Here is a 21,855-nt window from a genome sequence, read left to right as displayed (position 1 = left end):
ATTCCACAACCCGCCGCGGTGGCTCAGTGGTTAAGGCGCTCGGCTACTGATCCGGAGTTCCCGGGTTCGAACCCGACCGCGGCGGCTGCGTTTTTATGGAGGCAAAACGCTAAGGCGCCCGTGTGCTGTGCGATGTCAGTGCACGTTAAAGATCCCCAAGTGGTCGAAATTATTCCGGAGCCCTCCACTACGGCACCGCTCTCTTGCTTCCTTCTTTCACTCCCTCCTTTTCCCTTCCCTTACGGCGCGGTTCAAGTGTCCAACGATATATGAGACAGATACTGCGCCATTTCCTTTCCCCCAAAACCAATTATTATTATTATTATTATTATTATTATTATTATTATTATTATTATTATTATTATTATTATTCCACACTTCTGAGTGCGCTTGACAAGCGAGACAAATGCACGTAGGTTCTCATAATTTGTATCTCCTCGTGGTTATGTTTTGTTACCTGATGTAATTTTGAAGTCTAAACTGCACTTGAATTTGTTTCACAGTCTACGAGAGTAGGTTGTAAGAGACAATGCGCTTTATAGCCTCGTTAGAGACCATAAGTTATGACTTAAATATCACCTCTTATATATCACCTCTTGGACAAACATTGACACACGCCCTCCCCATAATCTGGCATGGTGGCCTTTGAGGTTCGCCATTCTCATCTCTTCTTCCTTTCCTTCCCTCCCTTCTTGAGTTTTCGCTCGGTTGGCCACGGCGGAATCGGTAACTGAAGAGGTCTTGGAATTTAATGAGCTTAAAGAGATTAAATACGTGGATCTTGCAGAAGGACGCAATGTCTTTTTGTTCTAACATTTGAAATGGTGACGTATTCGCTCATTATATGCGAGACGGCGTCCAGACTTCCGTGCACCGCGGAGCGCCGAGAAGGAGGCCCAGTCATGGCACGATTCAGAGTGCGAATACAGTTACGAAGCAGGAACGCTTTCCAAAAAAAAATTGTGGCTCCAGTCCACGCTCTGAAGGTGGTTGGACAGCGAAGCTGTAAAATCACCCTCAATGATTCATTGCGATGTCAGATGAAAATTCACACACGTGGCTCTACAAAGAGTGAAACCAGAGACAAGTAACATGTGCATTTAATACCCTTTGTCTTCACAAAGACATTCACGACTGCTTTATTATATACACTGACATTATATACACTGAGATGCAGCAGTATGATATATACTGAGATTTTCAGTTCTAACCGTAGAAATATTCTTTGCAAAGGTTAAATGATTCCATGACCCATGAACGGTGGTCGGTTGAGTTGCATTTCTGAAACGGTGTTCCCATTTTCACACGCGTCAGTGCACGTTAAAGATCCCCAGATGGCCGGAATAATTCCGGAATAATTCCGGCCATCTGGGGATCTTTAACGTGCACTGACGCGTGTGAAAATGGGAACACCGTTTCAGAAATGCAACTCAACCGACGTTAAAGATCCCCAGATGGCCGGAATTATTCCGGAGCCCTCCACTACAGCACCTCTTTCTCCCTTCTTTCTTTCACAGCCACCTTTATCCCTTCCCTTAGGGCTTGGCTCGGGTGTCCACCGAGATAGTGATACAGTTACTGCCTTATTTATTTTGCTATAATAATAATAATAATTGGTTTTTGGGGAAAGGAAATGGCGCAGTATCTGTCTCATATATCGTTGGACACCTGAACCGCGCCGTAAGGGAAGGGATAAAGGAGGGAGGGACAGAAAGGAAGAAGAGGTGCCGTAGTGGAGGGCTCCGGAAAAATTTCTACCACCTGGGGATCTTTAACGTGCACTGACATCGCACAGCACACTGGCACCTTTCGCTCAAAAATCATTTTTTTTTTCATTTTTTTTTTCATTTTACGAGCCGCAGGCAGGCAGACTCGTCAGCGCCTGTCTTGAAGCTCGTCCTGAAGAATTCCACTATCCTACGCAGCGCACGCAGCCTCGAGAACGTCCCGTACTTGTTCATCGAGGCGCACTCGTTGGAGAAGTCTTCGTAGTCCAGATCGAACGCTGCGATGCCGAACCGTTGATCTTGATGATCACCTTGAACTCTGCACAGCTGCCACCAAAGTGGATATAATTATGAAAGGTAATCTGCATGCCATCGCAATCATCATCAATATTATTGTCGTCATAATGAAATCAAAGAATCACAATCATCATAATAATCATCAAAATGGTAAGCAGTGGTGAGTTAGAGAAATGTGCCTCTCACTCACGAATTTTTTCGTTATAGCGAATGTACATGTTATAGCGAATTTCCGAAGCAGGTCACTGCATTAATTTATCCTTGCGTTCCCTTAGCGTACACTTTCGTGTATAGTGCTTATCTTTTTCTGCGGCAGTTACTGAACTGTCCTAAAGGTCCGGATCATTTAAAATGAGGATGGGAAGAAAGCAGACTCACAAAAAGTATGAGTGTAAACGTTTACCCTATAGAAAGTGAGATGTGAAGTAGAGTCAGCACAACAGCGGCAAAATGAGCAGGTAATAAAACAAAGTAAAAATACTCTATTAACATCATTTCTTCTGTCTTATGTTGTTTAAACAAAACTTCATGCTGCTGAACTTAGTAGCCGTTGAAAAAACGCTTCGACCCTTTACTGATGATCATTAAACAGTTGGCTTAAATGACTAACACCGTCCCTGTTAATGGAAGAACTGTCTACATAAGAGATAAACAAGATTTCGCAATCACATTAGAGTTTTTTTAAATTGCGTTGAATAGCCTTGCCTCTGTCACTGAATTGTACAGGCGTTAGAAAGCTTCATTTTAATTCATGCTATTTCGCGGTCCTGCCGGCTGCCTACGGAAGTTTTTAGTGTGAAAGAAAGCCTCAACACCGCAAAATTCGCCTGCCAGCGTGAAACCTCTGAAAGAGTCACGAAAGGAAAGAAAATGCGTATAACTGGCTCCCTGGGTCAGTGCACACCTTAGTCATGCTTTGAGGTACACGGTGGTAGTGACAGATATACGTCCATTGGCTTTGACTGTGTTGTGGAATAAACGCGGAACGGAACAGGCCGCTGGTGTGTAGTGAGATTGGCGTTAGATTGGTGTTCACAACATTATAGTGTGTTGATTTTGAGGATTTTGAAGAGCACATAACTGGCTGTCTGGGCCAGTGGACACCTCAATCGCGCTTTGAGGTACATGACAGTAGTGACAGAGATATGTGCACTGCATGCATTGGCTTTGACAACATTGTGGAATGAAGGCGGAACGGCTGCAATGAGCACCCGCCGCGGTGGCTCAGTGGTTAAGGCGCTCGGCTACTGATCCGGAGTACGCGGGTTCGAACCCGACCGCAGTGGCTGCGTTTAGATGAAGGCGAAACGCTAAGGCGCCCGTGTGCTGTTCGATGTCAGTGCACGTTAAAGATCCCCAGGCGGTCGAAACTATTCCGAAGCCCTCCACTACGGCAAACTCTTTCTTCCTTTCTTCTCTCAGTCCCTTCTTTATCCTTTCTCTTACAGCGCGGTTCAGGTGTCCGCCGATATGCGAGACAGATAACTGCGCCATTTCCTTCCCCCAAAAACCAATTTTCAATAGGCCGCTGGCGTTCAGTGGGATTGGCGTTATATTGGCGTGTACAAAGTTGTAGAGTGTTGATTTTGACAAAAGGAAAAGCGAATAACTGGCTCCCTGGGTCAGTGCACACCCGATTCTTGCTTCGAGGTACGTAGCGGTGGTGTCCACTTGAAAAAAAAAAACCGCGCTTTCGCACAATATTACGCGCTCAGCAATGCTAAAGCGCCAGCTACTTTTTTTGTGCTCGCTCACTCCGAGACGGGTCGGCCCGGTATCGCACTGCCTCCGGGATCGGTCCGGGGCAAACTGGCCTATTAGCGCGCGGCGCCTTTTCTATCTTTCCTCTCCTATCCTTTAACTCTCCTACTTTTCAGCATGCGGCAGCGACTCGGCTTGAGCCAGTAGGCAGGCCCATGCACTTTCCTTTCTTCCTGTCAGCAACAACAGCAGTGCTCGCTTATTCGAATTCCTTTGTTCTGCTAATTCTCTTATGTGGACTCCATCCCCTTTTTTCTACGGGCTCCTGCCACCACGTGTGTTACGTAAGTAAAAAATGTTCCTTATTAAAATGAACAGAAATATATCGCATGCTTCCACCTTTTTGCAGAAGCCTGCTTCGTTATCGTAGGTGAATACCCGCCGCACGGTGGCGTTATAGGTCAGCACGGCGCCATGCTCCGCGCTATAGGTGAACTGTTGCTCGAAGGCTGGGTCGCGGCATATCTGGAGCAGTCAAAAATAAGAACCAGTTGAGTGGAGCGAGACTATGTCGATGATGAAGAACAAACAAACCTGATCTTTACTTGCAAAATCCTATTTTTTAGGATTAATTACTCAACTTTTTGTCAAAATACGGTATAAAAAACACGCAAGAAGTGTCTTGCAGAGTTGAATTGAAAAAATTGTTTTTCACATCGCTGTAGGGCAATAAAAATTATGATTTTGGCCAGTGGTCATTAGCTATTCAGTTGAAATAATTTTAATCAGTCATTATGGATGCCACGCAAAAACAATCTGACTTGCCCGATATGGTGGTAAACAGTATAGGGTTTTCGTCGCCTTCAATATTCGGCTTAAATTTGAAAGCTTGGGTCATGTAATGTGACACACCCGGAATATTGTGCGGATGAACATTCGTAATGAACAGCAAGCACCCTTTGGCAATATGTGGCTGTGGCTGTGGCAGCGTCGTCTTTAAGCACTGAAAAATAGAAGCTGCCGGAAGTCAAGTGGCACATCGCATTTCTGACGCAACCAAGGAAAACTATTAAGTCTTATCATTGCTTCCCTATACTGGGAATTCCCAACTGATGGAAGCACAATAGCACAAGCACCAAAATGATAACCCAAAGAAAGAACAAAGCACTTTTTCCGCGAGCTATTTAACTTCGAAGGCAGTCACACACATGCAAACAAAAACACACGAGTAAGAAAAAAGAAAAAGAAAACACAAGACACCACGTACAAGCAGCTTCAAGAAAGTGGTGACAAAACCCCTAATGCGCTAAGCAGGAGAGCTTCTTTGCATCATTCCATGGGGCTCTCAATGACATGTCCCTCAGGTGACCAATCTTCGTAGCTTGAGGGATCTTACATTTTTAGCACGTCCAGCTAATTACCATATTCAGCTGAAATTGACACGAGTGTAAAACAATCTATATACCACGTGTTTAAGCGAAGGTGAACCAAGATTTTTGAATATAGGCGTTTTCAGGTACGAAGGCGGCTTTTGCGGCACAATAATACTTGCTTCGGCGGACATCAGAAAAGATGTAAATGATGTTAACTAGTTAGCCGGTTTACTAGTTTCTGATAGTTAACTTTTTAACTAAAACAATTGGGCTATTGCCTGTAGTTAGAGATTTGTAGCCGGTAGTTAGTAATAGCAATATCAGGGCTCAGAATTTCGAAAACACAATTACCTTCTCCGCTGTGACTCGACGAAATTTGGCTTTTTCGACTAGTTATGTGCACTGGAGGGGACGTTTTGCATTTACTACGCTTTAGAAAGCGCATGCATTTTCGCATGAAGCCGCCAAATTTTGTCGAGTTGTGGCGGTGAGGTTAATCGCGTTTCCGAAATTCTAAAAACTGATATCGCTATTACTAACTACCAGCTACGAATTTCTAATTACAACTAGTAGCCTAGCTGTTTTAGTTAGAGTTAGTTTCCGGAAATTAGTTAAGTGGCTTATATTGCTTTCCTCTTTTCATGAACGCCGACGCAGGCATTAAGCCCGGGATACATGGAGCGTTTTTTGGGCGATTTTCGCCCGACGGCGCGCATTTGACGCCCGGTCTCGAAAAAAACGCCCGCCGCCGCCGATCTGGCCCCGCCAGATATTGACGCGCGGCGTCCGGAGAGACCGGAAGCGGCAGCCGGAGCAAGCCAATAGCAGCCCAGAAAGCCCGCTCTTCCGGTTTGGCCGCCTCCGCCGCCGCCGCCGCCAACATGGCCGACGAGCTCTGCTGTGTTTATTGCACAAAAATGTTGTTATCGTGAAAATAAACGCTTCACGAGACATGAAATGTCACTTTTTTTGGAGAACAGGACCGAATCTTGGATCGAAATGCCCGCTTTTCCTCCCTGAAGCGAAGGTGCCGAAGAAAACCGCAGCCGATGGTAGCCACGGCTGAGCGGGCGTCGAAAGGTACGCGACCGCATGCATTCGAGCGCGCAAAACCTTGTAGATATCTATGCACGCGTGCTGCAATCAGTACAGTGGTGTCTAAATGAACAATTTCGTTATTCTGAATAAGGAGTCAGCGTCGCTGCTCTCAATGAGCTCCCCGCTCAATGGTATTTGCCACTTGTTGATCATATTGCTTCCGCGCTGAGATACGCGGCGGCGGGCTGCCGCTTTTTCGCTCCATGTACCTCCGGCCGGGCGTCGCGCCGCCGCGACGTTTTCTGCCGCGCGAACATCGTCGGAAAAAACGTCGCATGTATCCCGGGCCTTATTGTGCTGCAAAAGCCGGCTTCATACGTCAGAAAGGCTATTTATAACAAAAATTTTAGTTCATGAGGTGCCGTACCAGAATAATTTCGATCACATGGGGATCTTTAACGTGCACTGACATCGCACAGCACGCGGGCGCCTTTGCGTTTCGCCTCCATCCGACCGCGGCGACCATGTTTCGATGGAGGCGAAACGAAAAGGCGCCCGTGTGCTGTGCGATGTCAGTGCACGTTAAAGATCCCCAGGTGGTCGAAATTATTCCGGAGCCCTCCAATACGGCACCTCTTCCTTCCTTTCTGCTTTCACTCCCTCCTTTATCCCTTCCCTTACGGCGCGGTTCAGGTGTCCAACGATATATGAGACAGATACAGCGCCATTTCCTTTCCCCCCAAAACCAATTAATATTATTATTATTGCAGAGCGGTTCAGGTGTACGCCGATATGTGAGACCGATACTGCGCCATTTCCTTTCCTCCAAAAACCAATTATTAACCGGAACACAAATAAAAAAGGCAGAAACACCTGCCACTAGCGTTCTCGGTATGTGTTCATCACTTTTTGTTCTGTTTACTGGTCACACATTTCTCTCCCCTGCCGTTAATCTATACAGATACATGATATGGTCATAACTCTTAGTGTACCGCCGTGCTTGAAGACAGATATGCAGGAAGATACCAACTCAGTACCTCGGCGTAGCTGCCGAAGGACTCGCTCCTCGGGTCGTTGACGCACTGGACGAGGAACCCGAAAGGGTTTCGACTCAAAGGTGTCGTCCAACGACCCTTCATGGTCACCGAGACTGCCCACAGCGTCCGCTTGGTCAGCCTGGTCAGCCTCGACAATGTGAGAATGCTGTCGACCGCCGTGGTCTGGAAGACATACGGGGATGTACCACATTTGCCAAGGCGCCAGCCTGCCGAAGCTCTCTGTTACCAGTGGGTATACATGAGACGCTAGCTGTATAACAGTCGGGCTCCTGTCAAGGAAGCTACTTGAGTTTCACCCTTACCAGAAGGTCTATACACAGCCTATAGACCGCTTATAGACTCTTTGCCTTCCTATAGACAAGCGTCAGGCCGTGACGTCAAAGAGATGCGGCGGCGCTGGCGTCAGCAGTGTCTTTCGTCGTGTAGGCAGAAAGCGGGACCTTCCGCATTGGGTGCGCCACGCTTGCGGGTTTCTGGGCACAATTCACGGCATGCCGACAAATTGTGGTGCGGTTGGTTGAGCAGCAATGCAGAAGAAAGGAAGTGGCATAAGTTACCACAAGTTTATGGCACTCAGATAGGCGCGAAACCTACGGGCAGGGGCCGAGGAGCAAGACAAGTTCGGTTTCACGGCTAATTATTACCGCCGAGCTCGTTTCGCCCCTTGGGCTGTTATATTGCGTTTCTGAATTAAAATCTAACAAGTTGGTTCGCGTCTCTGACTTCGCATCGTTGGTTTTCGGTCGCGTGATGAACAGTGCAGAAATCAAGTAACGCCTGCAACTCGTTCTCATTCTGTCTTGCTCTCAGCATAAGTTTGGGCGCGATATTCCATGTGCTCGGGATCGTAAATTGAACGCAGGGGACCATTTTCAGATGTTTATCACCCAGACAACGTCTCGAGCATCACTTCGCGCAAAAAAAGAGACAAAAAGCTGCCGCCAGTCGCCTTCAGCGTTCACACCGTGCCTCGCTTGAAGAAGCACCGGACTCGATCGGGTAGTAGCACGCACGGCGGTTTTTTCTCTGTTATAATTTTCGCGAATTTCAACAAGTGTGTCGTTTCAACGCCGGTCCAACGACGCTATGATCTCGACAAAGTCGCGCAGTGTTATTCCCCAATTATTGGAATTTTCACGTTGTAGGTCGATCAGAACCTGGCGAACACAGCAAATTCCACGCCAAAAGCCACTCCGATCAAGCAGAACGCGCACACATGAATAAATTCTTAAATAAGGAGCAAAATTTTATAGCTTAGCAGAGAGCGTAAATTTCGTTTGGAGCTCGAAGAAAACGTCTATGCATGCGCTCGTGGAGCTCTCAGATCGCATTTGCCTTATTCAATGCAGCTGTATGGTGTTCATTCATTTCCAAGGTCTCCGGAGTGAAGCGGCTCGATGAAAATAGGAAGCACATTTACAAGGTTCGTCGTGTGAGAAAACTGATTCGCGCCGTCGTGTATCACGTCGTCCTCTCTTGCACTAGCAATCGGATATGCTTTATCGGCCCATAAGTTGAAAACTGTGGACGATTAGTTCCTCCCCATACCCCGCGCTTTCACCCGCCGTAGCGCTGCGCTGTTACTTGTCGCCAACTAGGCGCGGAGAAGCACCCGATGCAGCGCTCCGCCTACTAATTCCGTCTAGAAAACAGGCTGAAAAAGTGCTGCTCTCCGAGCATCAACAAAACTGTTTCTAACCAGCGACGCTCACGCTTTGAAATATTCGCATGCACCAGTATGTTTCGAAGGCAGCGTCGCTTGGCGCAGTGTAGGCGCGCTGCGTTTTGCCTAAACCCCGCGTCGCTGCCGACCGCAGCGCTACCATTGTTTACAAACATGACGCTTGTCTATAGATTTTTCTTTACCCGCCGCGCTGGCTCAGTGGTTAGGGCGCTAGGCTACTGATCTGTGTTTCCCGGGTTCGAACCCGATCGCGGCGGCTGTGTTTCGATGGAGGCGAAATTCTAAGGCTCCCGTGGGCTGTGCGATGTCAGTGCACGTTAAAGATCCCCAGGTGGTCGAAATGATTCCGGAGCCCTCCACTACGACGCCACTTTTTTCCTTTCTTATTTCACTCCCTCCTATATTCCTTCCCTTACGGCGCGGTTCAGGTGTCCGCCGATATATGAGGCAGATACTGCGCCATTTACTTTCCCCGAAAATCAATTATTATTACCAATCCTTTTGCCTGCTAATTAAGCCTGAGGAAGTTGTGCTCATTAAGCCCGAGGAATAATATTTTAATAAAATTCCTAAACTAGTTTTCTATCTCTGAGATGCTTAAGTCGACATTAAAGCACGTAATTAGAAGGCGTCTGGCCCATGTAGTCCGCTCATTCAGCGCAGGTGGGCTTTTGTGTGATCAAAAAGAGTGGGCCTATAAGTAAATGGTGGGAACTTCATTAACACGTAAAATGGACCAGCGAAGTGAAGCGGTTTAAATGGGAGCCATAACGTTAAACGCCAACCAAAGTGCATGTTTATTCCGTGTCACTTTGCCAAGTGACCACGATAAGTGCAAACCTTGGTGGAATACCACCGTAATTTTTTTCCGCACCGTATGCGCTACTTGCCTCTTCTCTGTAATTTCACAGCTTCGCGTGCGTGCAAGTGGGCGCGGTGTAATGGCGTCTGCTTAGATCTAAGCGGTGTCCTCCACTGTGCCACGTTATTTCCTGCGTTATTTTGTTTCCCTTTATGCTGAGCACCGACAAAGACTCTGTCGGAGCATCTCCAAGCTACTGTTACATGTACAAAATAAAAAATAATAGGTGGCTGAAAAATGTGCTCGATTCCCACCAGGTCATGCTGGTAGCTGCTGTTAGGATCCTGTGGCCTGTTCAGTAACGTTGGAGGGAAAACCCGACAGTCGATGAAAATGTTGTCACCGGTGTAGTAGTGGCCCTGGGCAATGACCACGTCCGGCTGGTAGTGGTACCTGCGTAGGCGTATGAGATGTCCAGGCTCTTATCTACGAGTCTTGGCGGCACGATGCTTTCCATAAGTTTTTTGACCACAGCACGGATGCCTGCACAAACTCCTTGTCAACCTGGCATTCACAGCCCTTCGAGTGTAAGGAGCTCTTTCCTCCACAGTGTGTATGACGTCACGAGTGTCATTAGGGTCTCCCTGCTGCAAGGCTCAAAGAATGGCGTTTAGACGTTTTGGCGGGCTAGTTGGTTATGAAGCATCATGAACTGAAGAGCGAAATCTGATGCACAAACACACTGGGACGAAGTTGTTCAGTATTAGTTCTCATTCTTCGTCTCGTTGTGTATGTGTCTCAGATTGTTCTGCTCACTGCATGATGGATAAGTTAATGGCCCGTTGGTATAACAAGTTCAGTGGAAGCTTTCACAGTAGTGAAAAGCATCAGAAGTTCGAGTGGAAGCGCTCGCCAGCTGTTCTTCGATCACGGACTGCGTTTCATGCTCCAAGTAGCCATGTTCAATGTGGTCTACGGAAAGGTGCAATGGTACCGAATTGGACAGGGTGATTCAACAGCAAACACATCAGAACTCGACGTTCCCTGATTTCTTCCAGAAAATTTATGTCTCTTTATCAAGCTCTAGGAAGTACTTTTCCTCAACATTTACAGGAAAAAAATAGGGTAATATGACAGCGATTGCAAAAAACGGCCTCAATAAAATCTTAGAAAATGTAAGTTATTTCTGTGTTAGAGTTTAACTATTTCTTAACAATATAAAACCAATGTACTTTTGCACGAATGAGCAATAAAGTAGGCAAAGAACATTTTTAATCTCATGGTTGCTTGTTATTTTATCCCCGAAATTACAACTTTTTTTCAAAAACGTACGCGAAAATGGGAATATAAAAAGTTTTATGGGCGGTCTGCGGCACTTAATACTCGACAAAAATGTTTGAACTCAAATGAAAAGTGGTAATTCTAAAAAAAGTTTCGCAATTCCAACTGCTTTGCAAAATGCGGCTCATTTCATAGCCAGTAAAAATGTAATTTTGCAAAACCGCTTTATGGTGGTGTAACCGCCAAATAAAGAGGCGTCGGCGTTCAGGCTTCTCTGCAGTGATCAGCGACGGGCAGAAGCCTTGATACGAGAGAGATTTAGCATACCAGAGACGTACTAGCGGACTCGTATAGCGGTATTACGTAGGGAATCTGCGCATGCCCTTTGCAAATGCGTGGGCGAGTAAAACTACTGCGCGTGCGTAACAGGTGGGCGTAAAACCGGCATACGTATCCGGTATGCTAAAATTCTCCGATGACGTCACGTACGACGGCGCAACGTTTCAAGCGAAGAAACTGTTGTTTCATAGGAGAGAACCAACATCATCGAAGATGGAGCTCACGAAGCATTGTTTGGCGGTATCGGATGACGCACAGCACCATGCAGGTGAAGGGCAGAGGACATCTGAATATTCGGCAACAATGACGTCACTACGAGTTTTCCCGCATTCTTCTTATGCAGTGAGGAGAAGCCTGAACACCGTCAAGCTTTTTATCGACAACTGCATCGCCATTTTAAACTCTAGTTCAAAAAATACCCACAAAAAAGGAAGGAAGTTTTTTTATTCCAAGCATCTGTACGTAGTTGAGGGGGAGGGCAAAAGGCATAGTAAGCCTGACGAGGCCCATCCCCCTGGTGCACCTGACACAGCAAGAGAGCGTAACATGTATAACAGTAATGTAACATGTAAATTAGCACACGCGAATTACAATGGCAAAAATACCATAGGCACGTCAAGAAATTAAATAAAATAAGTAGTCATTTACATTATCGATTAGGCACGTTTTTACCAGTATAATTTCTTATCCTGAGGGGCCTGGTACAATAATCTCTTAGCTGGTATTTTTGCTGTTGGTCGGGGCGCGTGTGTGAAAGTGTACCTATGCAAACAAGCGGTGAGCATGAATGGCAATCCGCAGTGTATTTAGTTTATAAATACTTAATAACTTTACAGCCACCGCGGTGGCTGAGTGGTTATGGCACTCGGCTGCTGGCCCGAAAACGCGGTTTAGACCCCGGTCGCAGCGGTCGAATTTCGATGGAGGCGAAATTCTAGAGGCCCGTGTACTGTGCGATGTCAGTACACGTTAAAGAACCCCAGGTGGACGAAACTTCCGGGGCCCTTCACTACGGCGTCTCTCATAGCCTGAGTCGCAATGGGATGTCACACCCCCATTAACTAAACTACTTAATAACTTTAAGCCACCTCAGTGTGGAACTGTGGTCTCTGGATATAAAATACCTGCAATGACTCTAATCTAATATTCATAGATTCGAATTCTTGAATAGCACACAATTCTCAAACAGCCCTTTCTGCTTCCCTTTAACATTATTCACCTGTTTTATGATGAACGGCAGCGCAGGTATTATATTGCCGCACGAGCCGCCTTGACACATCAAAAATTATATATTTTTTTAAAGATCAGTGGTGGTCTTCCCTGAAACACTTGGAATAATCCTCGCCAGTGATGACGTCCTTCGCCGAGAGCAAGAGAGGCCTCCGTGTACAAAGTGTTGGAGACCGGACACAGGCGTTCCTCGTGACAGTAGTACAATTTGCGCCACCTGTACTCACTTAAAGTATCTGTAGTATTGGTCTTCGTAAGTGGAGTTACGAAGTACCACTGCGTAGAAAATGAAAGAAGGGTTTCCTCCACGTCTCTGCGTCTCGGCCTGGCTGTCCAGTTCCTGAAACGAAATCGTGGTCGAATTAGAGACCCGTCGCGGTGGCTCACTAGTTAGGGCGCTCGGCTACTGATCCGCAGTACCCGGGTTGGAACTCGACCGCGGCGGCCGAGTTACGATGTAGGTGAAACGCTAAGGCGCCCTTGTGCTGTGCGTTGTCAGTGCACGTTAAACATCCCTCGGAGGGCATTTCGGAGCCCTCCACTAAGCATCTCTTTCCTCCTTTCTTCTGTAATTCCCTCCATTATCCCTTCCCTTGCGGCGCGGTTCAGGTGTCCGCCGAGATGTGAGACAGATACAGCGCCATTTCCTATCCCCAACAACCAATTTTCATGTTTTAATCAATTCAAATTAATATTGAAGCACTCGTTTAGATTCCACGGTGTGACCTTTATGTAAATGCACTGGAGGAGAGTCAGACTCGGCCGCTGTTGACGTCGGTGTGTACCTTGAGGCATTCCACGGCCGTGTCAAGATCTCTCGCCCTCAGGTTCTCGGTGGGCGTGTCCAGGATGCCAAAGTGGAAGATGCCGCGATCCCAGAAGTAGGCCAACGGCGATCGACCGCTACCTCTGATGTTAGCCAACACGTGCCTAGACTGCCTGCGTCGCGTCAATCACATCCACCCGTGGAACGCAGAATGGTTACCGTCCCCATATCCGTGTTTCAAGCGATCTTCAATAGATCCGCGCAATCAAAGAGCGCAGTATTTGCCGAGGCTAGAACCGAAACGAAGCGTGAAATGCATAAACTCTTATTTAGCGATTTAAGGAACATGGTTCATCAGCGCAGTCGAGAAGTTCAGAGCACAATAAGGATACAACAGTGAGTTGAGCACAGACAAAGCACTGCTACGCTTCTCTTCTTATGCGTGTTCCTTCATTCTTTCCTTCCTTCATCATCGTCATCATCATCAGCCTCACTGCGCTCACTGCAGGGCAGAGGCCTCTCCCATGTCTCACCAATTAACCCTCTCGTTTGCCAGCTGCGCCCACCCTAAGACTGCAAACTTCCTAATCTCATCCGCTCACCTAACTTTCTGACGCCCCCTGCTACGCTTGCCTTCTCTTGGAATCCAGTCCGTTCCCATTAATCTTTCCTTCCTTCATCATCGTCATCATCAGCCTCACTGCGCTCACTGCAGGGCAGAGGCCTCTCCCATGTCTCACCAATTAACCCTCTCGTTTGCCAGCTGCGCCCACCCTAAGACTGCAAACTTCCTAATCTCATCCGCTCACCTAACTTTCTGACGCCCCCTGCTACGCTTGCCTTCTCTTGGAATCCAGTCCGTTCCCATTAAGGACCAGCGGTTGTCTTGCCTTCGGATTACATGCCCTACCCAATCCCATTTCTTCCTCTTGATTTCGACTAGGATGCCATTAACCCGAGTTTATTAACTCACCCACTCTGCCCGCTTCCGGTCTCTGAACGTCACACCTAACATTTTTCTTTCCAGAGTTCGCTGCGTTGTCCTTAACATAAGATGAACCCTTTTCGTTGGCCTCCTAGTTTCTGCCCGCTGTTCATTACCTCATCAACAAAGAGTGTACGCGTCACTAGGGTACACACTGCGCATTCGTTATATCCGGGACGCCGTTAGAGGCGAGAATTTGTTGTGCCGGTGACTGCTCACTTGAAGGCGAAGCCGAGGCCGAAGGCGGTGATCTTGTACTTGCTGTACGAGTCGAGAAATATTCGCAGGTCATTGCCGAATTTTCTGGGATTCAGGAGCAGGTTCCGGCGATTCTTGTAGATGGAGTCGTAGAAGATGTAGTCACAAAGACCGTCGTCCGGGAACATGGCCCCGGTGCTTATCTTGGACCCCATTGTGCACACCAATGGCCGCTCGTTTAGGGCTGCGTGAAAAAAATAGGTGGCTGGGGTTCAGAGGGGCTTGAACCTAGTTATACGAGCGAAAACTCTGTTAAGCATGGTCTCCACTGTCTCAAATCAAATGTCAAGGTCTGGGGTCAAGGTCAAAAATTCTGAGGGCACTTAAGTCTGCTTACGTGCAGGAATGTGAAACCACGGAAGTTTCTTGAACGCAGTTCTTTTTCCACGGCTTCGTAGGCATATATTTTTGTTTTTATTTTTAATGTTTGATTTAATATATTTTTTAAATCTTTATTAACTTTTTGGCTGTTTTATTTATTTTTATTTCATCTGTTTATTTTTTTTCTTTTAGCTAATTACCAATTCATCACTAATTAAATAATTCAAACCACCCATTACTTAATAATTGCTGCGAGTATATGGGTTACAGCAATTATGTAATTGACGACGTCATAGTGTGACAGATTTCGCGGACAGTCGGATGGACGGACGGACAACAATGAGCCATTAAAGGCTTTAGCCTTGAAAAATCAAGGTCAGGTACTCAAAGGGCACAATCATATGATCACGTTGTCATACTACCATAGCTTCGGCCATACCGCCGCGCAGTTCAGTTCGGTTCGACCTTGTGAGGCATTGTAGGTCATTGTCTCATCCACATCGAAAGTTGTACTCCGAGCAGTAGAGCTTTCGCTCTAAAAGGTGAGAGTAGCATTTCCATCAAAAAGGAGGTGGAACTTAGGGAATCGGTTTCACGGATTTAATTGTACCAAAGAAATGATATTGGAATGAGTGTAAGGACTGAGATCTAACAAATGAAGTGTTGTCGAGGCGTGTTGGGTAATAAAACGAAATAGGAGGAATATAGCCGATTTAATCTTAAATGCCTGAGTATTGGTTTTAAAGTGCTCTGCAAATCCAGAGTGCGAGGCCCCAAAGAACACATAAGAAAAGGTGCCGACAGTGATTTCCGACAGTAAATTCTTATGTAGCAGCCGAAGGGGAAAACTAACGCTCATTTACCGAGAAAGACTTCACGGAGTGGAAGCAATGCCAGTTTGGCGCGCAATTTAGTTATGATAATATATTGCAGGATAATGTGGCTTGAGCAGCAATTGCATGAGAATTACAGTATAAAAACGTCGGGCAGAGAAGTTAAGTAAAGAATAAATTCAATTAATGGTTACGTTGCTAAGGAGAATATTTGAGCGATAAATTAGACGTGAAATCGAAGGATTTTCCAGAGACATGTCCAATTTTCCCGGTTTTTGTTCAGGTTGAAACTACCTGGCAAGGTATGTTGAATTGTCGGACGAGATCAATGGAACATGAACTGTACGAGAAAAAAGAAGGGGCGCGGTGCGACATTCCACGTTTTGCTGCAGACTGCTTCGAGCAGCGGCACAAACTAGAGCTGGCGCCATGAGCCGTGGCACTGTTTCGTGGCGCCCTCTTTACTTATCGGTGCGAACTGCCACTTGCGGACGTCGAAACCTCCACCGTATAACCGGTGCCTGACTAAGAGCTAATGGTCTAAAAACAACTAGAACAAAGGTTAAGCGTTTATAAGCTTCAGCCCGACAGCACACACAAATTAGTCAGTCAGTCAGTCAGTCAGTCAGTCAGTCAGTCAGTCAGTCAGTCAGTCAGTCAGTCAGTCAGTCAGTCAGTCAGTCAGTCAGTCAGTCAGTCAGTCAGTCAGTCAGTCAGTCAGTCAGTCAGTCAGTCAGTCAGTCAGTCAGTCAGTCAGTCAGTCAGTCAGTCAGTCAGTCAGTCAGTCAGTCAGTCAGTCAGCCATCCATCCATCCATCCATCCATCCATCCATCCATCCATCCATCCATCCATCCATCCATCCATCCATCCATCCATCCATCCATCCATCCATCCATCCATCCATCCATCCATCCATCCATCCATCCATCCATCCATCCATCCATCCATCCATCCATCCATCCATCCATCCATCCATCCATCCATCCATCCATCCATCCATCCATCCATCCATCCATCCATCCATCCATCCATCCATCCATCCATCCATCCATCCATCCATCCATCCATCCATCCATCCATCCATCCATCCATCCATCCATCCATCCATCCATCCATCCATCCATCCATCCATCCATCCATCCATCCATCCATCCATCCATCCATCCATCCATCCATCCATCCATCCATCCATCCATCCATCCATCCAGCCAGCCAGCCAGCCAGCAGCCAGCCAGCCAGCCAGCCAGCCAGCCAGCCAGCCAGCCAGCCAGCCAGACAGCCACTCAGTCAGTCAGCCAACTAGCCAGCCAGCGAGTCAGTCAGTCAGTGAATGAATGAATTAAAAACAATTTCATAATATTTAAACAATAATTTTTTCTATTACCTTAACCGAGTAGAATAACTTAATACCGAAGTTACACAGCCTACGTTGCATTCGTTTTCTGCTAATCTCTAATGATTTTGTTGCAAGCTCAAATATGCCTTTTTCTTTTATGCGACATTTTATGCAATAACGGTGTTGTTTGTGTTGTCATTTAAGCGATGTACTTTGTTCTCGCTTTGTTTTGTTCCCTGCTTTTATGTACTGGTATATGTTATTTGCACCCTGCAAAAATCCCTGTTCTGGACTGCAGTATCTGTGAATAAATAAATAAACAAATGTTTATGTAAAAAATCAGTTAATTAATCAATCAATCCTTTTTGCTTGAATCCTTGAGAAAAAAAATGATTGGTCGTAAAAAAATGATGTATTGATTGCTGAATTATGCAGGAACATTAAAGCGTTATTCTAAGCACAAGACAACTAAGGTTCGTCAAATTTTAAGTGAGTTAATGCCCTAGACGGTACATTGAGGGAGAAAATTTTATACTGGAAATCCCCCCTTTGAAAAAAAAAGGAATTCAAGCAAAACGGGAAACAGCGCTGTAAAAATTGGCAGTGGCTTAACTTGGCTAACCGTGCACTTGATCGAAAGGCGAGGACGTTTGCAAAACGTCTGGAGCTCGTCCATGCCAGCTCCGCTACACGCTCGCAACAGCCGTTCTATATATATATACCCACACGACCGCGTGGCTAGGACGTGGTATCACATGGTCTTACGACACCCCCTTTGGATGTCGTCACGTGGCTTAACATCACCCCATCGGATGTCATTAAGAGCGAAGGTCAACCCAAATGTCACCCAATGTCAAAAGTGAGCTCAAGGTCAAAGGTCAACCAAAAGGCACGGGTCCAGGTCAGGGGTTAAGGGTTTGACACCATAACTGTACCACATGTGGTCATACACGGCTATACTTGGTTGGGCTTAAGGTCGTTCAAGGTCATTCTCAGGCCTACGCGACGACTGCTTTACCTAGCGTAGTGCATCTTCTCGCCTCAATAAATCGCAGCAGCAGGCTGACCTTCACGCGGTGACTTTGTTGAAGGTTCCGGCGGCACCGTGGGAGCAGCTGTTGCGACGGTTCGGGGCGTCTGTGGCGTCTGTGGCGGAGCAGCTGTTGCAACGGTTCGAGACGTCACCTGATCGTGATTGACCCGGATATCCGGCGGGATGCTCATTTCCTTGAAGACCTCTCCGGTCGTCTCGGAGGTATACTCGGCGGTAGAATCTGTGGAGCCTGCGTCCGCGTGTAAGATATTCAATATGCTGCGAGCCATCGGATGCTGAGAAACCGGAGAAGCTGGCACTCACACCTGGAGACAATAAATTAGAGATCACTGCGGCTACCCGCATTGGAAGAATGCGAAAGTGCTGACGCCTCCTCGACACTGGTCGCCTTTTAAATTTGGCGCCATTGTTGTTTTCTCGCTCACTAGATTGATTGGTTATCGATTAGCTCTGATTATACCCTCGTTTGATCCCGGCAACCATTTCGAGTTTTCAAATTTTCTGCCACGCTTTGTTCCCTCCCGCTCACTATATGCCCGTCCAGTCTATTTACCTGTCCATTACCTTTAACTTCTTATTAATTACCTAATTGCCTCTAACTTATCATTCTTGCTTTCTATCTTCTGATTACGTATCATCCCTTATCACTGCTCACGTAATTGCTCATTTCGAGTTTCCAAACTTGGCGCCATGCTTTTTTGTCTCCGTCCACACTTCCCATTTTTCAAATTTGGCGCTACGCTATAGCTCCGCCTACTTCCGCCGTTTTCAAAGTTAGCGGCACTTCCGCTCTAGCTCCGCCCACTTTTTGGACATATTTGTCTGTAATTAACTATTCATTCGATTTCGATTTTTTTTTTCTGGCTGCATCCTCACATCATGCTCTTTCAATTACAACCACTCGTTTCACGCTACCTCTTCTGAGTTGCCCACAGCTGCTGCCGACACATTTTGCGGACACGATCCCCGCCGACGTAGCCTAGTAAAGCTTTCGATTTAATAAACAGATAAACAATCCAGAAACAGAGCTAATGTAAACCCTCGTCAACGCGCACGACATTGACGTTAAAAAGACACCAATTTTGGCCACATAATGCAAAAAATTGTTTAGCAGATGGAGAATTCACTGCCTGTTCGAAGAATGTTTCCCCCACTATGGGTGTCAGAAGAAAGACAGTGTTGCAATATCCTTTTCTCATTAATGCGTTGACGCATTGCATTCATTACTGACTTTGGAGCCACTATTTAGAAAACTCTCCCCGTACTGACATTTCTCTTACCACATTTCTCAGGGCCACCACACGTTTTCTAATGAACTAGCGGATTGATGGTGCTGGAAAATGAAGTTCAAACGTAATAGAAATGGATGCCACCGTAGGGATTTTGAAGAAAGACGATTATGGCTTTCTTAGCTTGCTCGTGAAATCAGAAAGCCACGATTAAAGAAAAAAACAAGCACACTGGCATGTATTCACAGCGATTATATCTTTATTTTCCGAATTTTACCTAGATTTGCCAGACGATATGGCATCCATGTAGTTCTTACAGTGCACCAAGATCTGGACGAACAAAAATTGGAGGGGCACTTAACCTCCGCCTCAGGGGTATGACGCGATAGCATTAATGCGTTAATACCCATATATGCAAAATTGTTCATTCTTGACTTTACTTTCTGAGATCGCTCAGAGCCCTGATGCCACTCCTGGCGCAGTGGTGCAGCGGTTAAACGATGCGCCACTGCTCTTCAATGTCAGATGCTGCCACCGATGGGGATTGTGCGAAGCATGTTTCTCTTCCCAAGCTACCTCTCACAGCCAGTCATTAATTTAACTGCCATCTGCCACGGTGGGAAGTTTGCTCAGGATCCGGTGGACCCGTTGTGATGACGCCACAAGGTTACTTAACCTAGTTGGCCCACCTACAAGGCCCACAGCTGGGAGCAGCTGCCATCGCAGGGCAGTGGCTTGTCGCTTAACCTCTGCACCAGGAGGGGTATGAGGACTCCCACTGGTTACTTGACCTAGTTGGCCCACCTACAAGGCCCACCGCTGGGAGCATCTGCCATCGCAGGGCAGTGGCTTATCGCTTAACCTCTGCACCAGGAGGGGTACGAGGACACCCACTGATTTATGAATGTAGAGAATGACATTCTCCATATATGGGAAGTAACCCATTACGCTATCGCGTCAAGCCCTTAGAGCAGAGCTTAAGAGTAACCTCCAACAATTTTTTTCCCGGTAGCGCCAAGCTCCAGTAAGCAAACACTGGGTGTAAAGCGGGTGTAAAGCAATTAAGTGAGACACGGAAGCAGTTTGTGGTTGGAGTTTCAGAACTCTTGGCGACGGAGCAGAGCAGTACAGGTTAAGCGCCCGGTGTTTTGAGAAGCAAACAACGATGACGCCAGGAATTTTTTGCTCGGATCTCTGAGGCTAGACCTCACAGACATGATATCTTTCAATCTGCTTACCGTTCATGAGCAATGCCAGCGTGACGACGATCACAGCGCATATTGTAAAGATGAGGGAACATGCGACCACCATCCTCAACAAGTTCGGATTTTCCCTGCGAAGTGAGAGGGACGAGCGACGAGGTTACTTTTGATAGCCTTGAAGGTTGGGAATTTAGGTGTAGAGTATGTAACGGCATTGTTTTGCCAGTGTGAAACGCATAGCTGCGGAGCTTTCAAGCTTCTTCATACCAAAGAACAGCTTTCTTTAAACCTTAATAATGCTCCGCCCCTAAAGTAGCAACGTTCAGAGATGCTTTGTGGCTCACTTCTACGCAGTAGTGTTGCATTGTGGCTTCTACGCTGGAAGAATATTGACTCTAGTGAGTCCTATTTCTGAGGTTAATGAATGAAAGCTTCTTGTCCTCAGCAGTCGTTCGTGGTCATGTGACCGCTTATGCCCTCTGGTGGCATTAAGCGGAGGCGTGTGCGTGACTCGGAGGCGGCAATTCAAGGGCAGCATCATGAAACGTCATTAACCTGGGTAGCACCGTAATAATTAGGCAGACAAGGACTCCAGCAGAGATTCAGCGATTTTCCACTCGGTTTTCAGGATATCAGGTTTCTAAGAGCTCTTGAGGTCATAATGTGGCAATTATTGAATCCCAATCAGTCCGGGCTTATTCTTTCGTTTCTTATCGCTTGCATGGTGGTGACGGGAACCGCTGTTGTCTTCCGCTGTCGGGTGCAAAGAACGCTACTTTTAAAGGTGGTACTTTGGACAATGTTGAACTTTTCTTCAGGTAGAACAAGAGCCGATCACTTGTTCAGTAACGACGCTCGTTTTATTGCATTATATTAAGCGGCGTGTTTTGTACTATAGCGTCGTGGATACTTAATATGATTTAAGTGAAAAACTGTCGAATCAGATAGATATAACGCATGGCGAACTCATGCAAAGCACAAGTAAGGAATATATCAACGACTTGTTGAAATTCGGCATTTGTTCAAATCGCGTTCCTATGCACTAGTTCACCGTGTAAACCAAGAAACATAGTAGCTTTATGATACTGTTGAATATATGATAGTGATCTCGCCATCGGTTGTCTAGACATGACAAGAAAAATTTTAATCGGAAAATTTAGGCACTGTATATCCTTGGTTTCAGGTAGTGCATCTGCCCTTAGGTTGATGATATGTGCATTAATTATACCCTTACAAGAAAAATAGCATGTCTTGCAAGCTCTTCCTTAATGTATTACACTCACTACCTCGTAAGACGCAATAACGTACACATCTATAAACGAATGAGGTGGAACGAGTGC

The 21,855-nt window shown here is 46.5% G+C and overlaps 1 protein-coding gene across 1 annotated transcript; it reads right to left on the bottom strand.

The window, feature by feature from the left end:
* Positions 1–1,844: 1,844 nt before the first annotated feature.
* On the bottom strand, positions 1,845–20,640 carry LOC144102177 (uncharacterized). Its single transcript, XM_077635490.1, has 9 exons — positions 20,552–20,640; positions 18,098–18,313; positions 14,501–14,723; positions 13,316–13,469; positions 12,758–12,870; positions 9,995–10,133; positions 7,174–7,356; positions 4,125–4,250; positions 1,845–2,054 (listed from the first exon to the last, which is right to left on the bottom strand). The coding sequence occupies exons 1-9, from the start codon at positions 20,622–20,624 to the stop codon at positions 1,845–1,847; spliced, it is 1,437 nt and encodes a 478-aa protein (XP_077491616.1). The 5' UTR covers positions 20,625–20,640.
* Between the last annotated feature and the right edge of the window lie 1,215 nt (positions 20,641–21,855).

The sequence above is a fragment of the Amblyomma americanum genome, chromosome 8 (assembly GCF_052857255.1).
Source record: "Amblyomma americanum isolate KBUSLIRL-KWMA chromosome 8, ASM5285725v1, whole genome shotgun sequence".
Classification (NCBI taxonomy): domain Eukaryota; kingdom Metazoa; phylum Arthropoda; class Arachnida; order Ixodida; family Ixodidae; genus Amblyomma; species Amblyomma americanum.
Note: the sequence above shows the minus strand (reverse complement) of the source record. Positions and strands in the feature narration are given on the sequence as shown.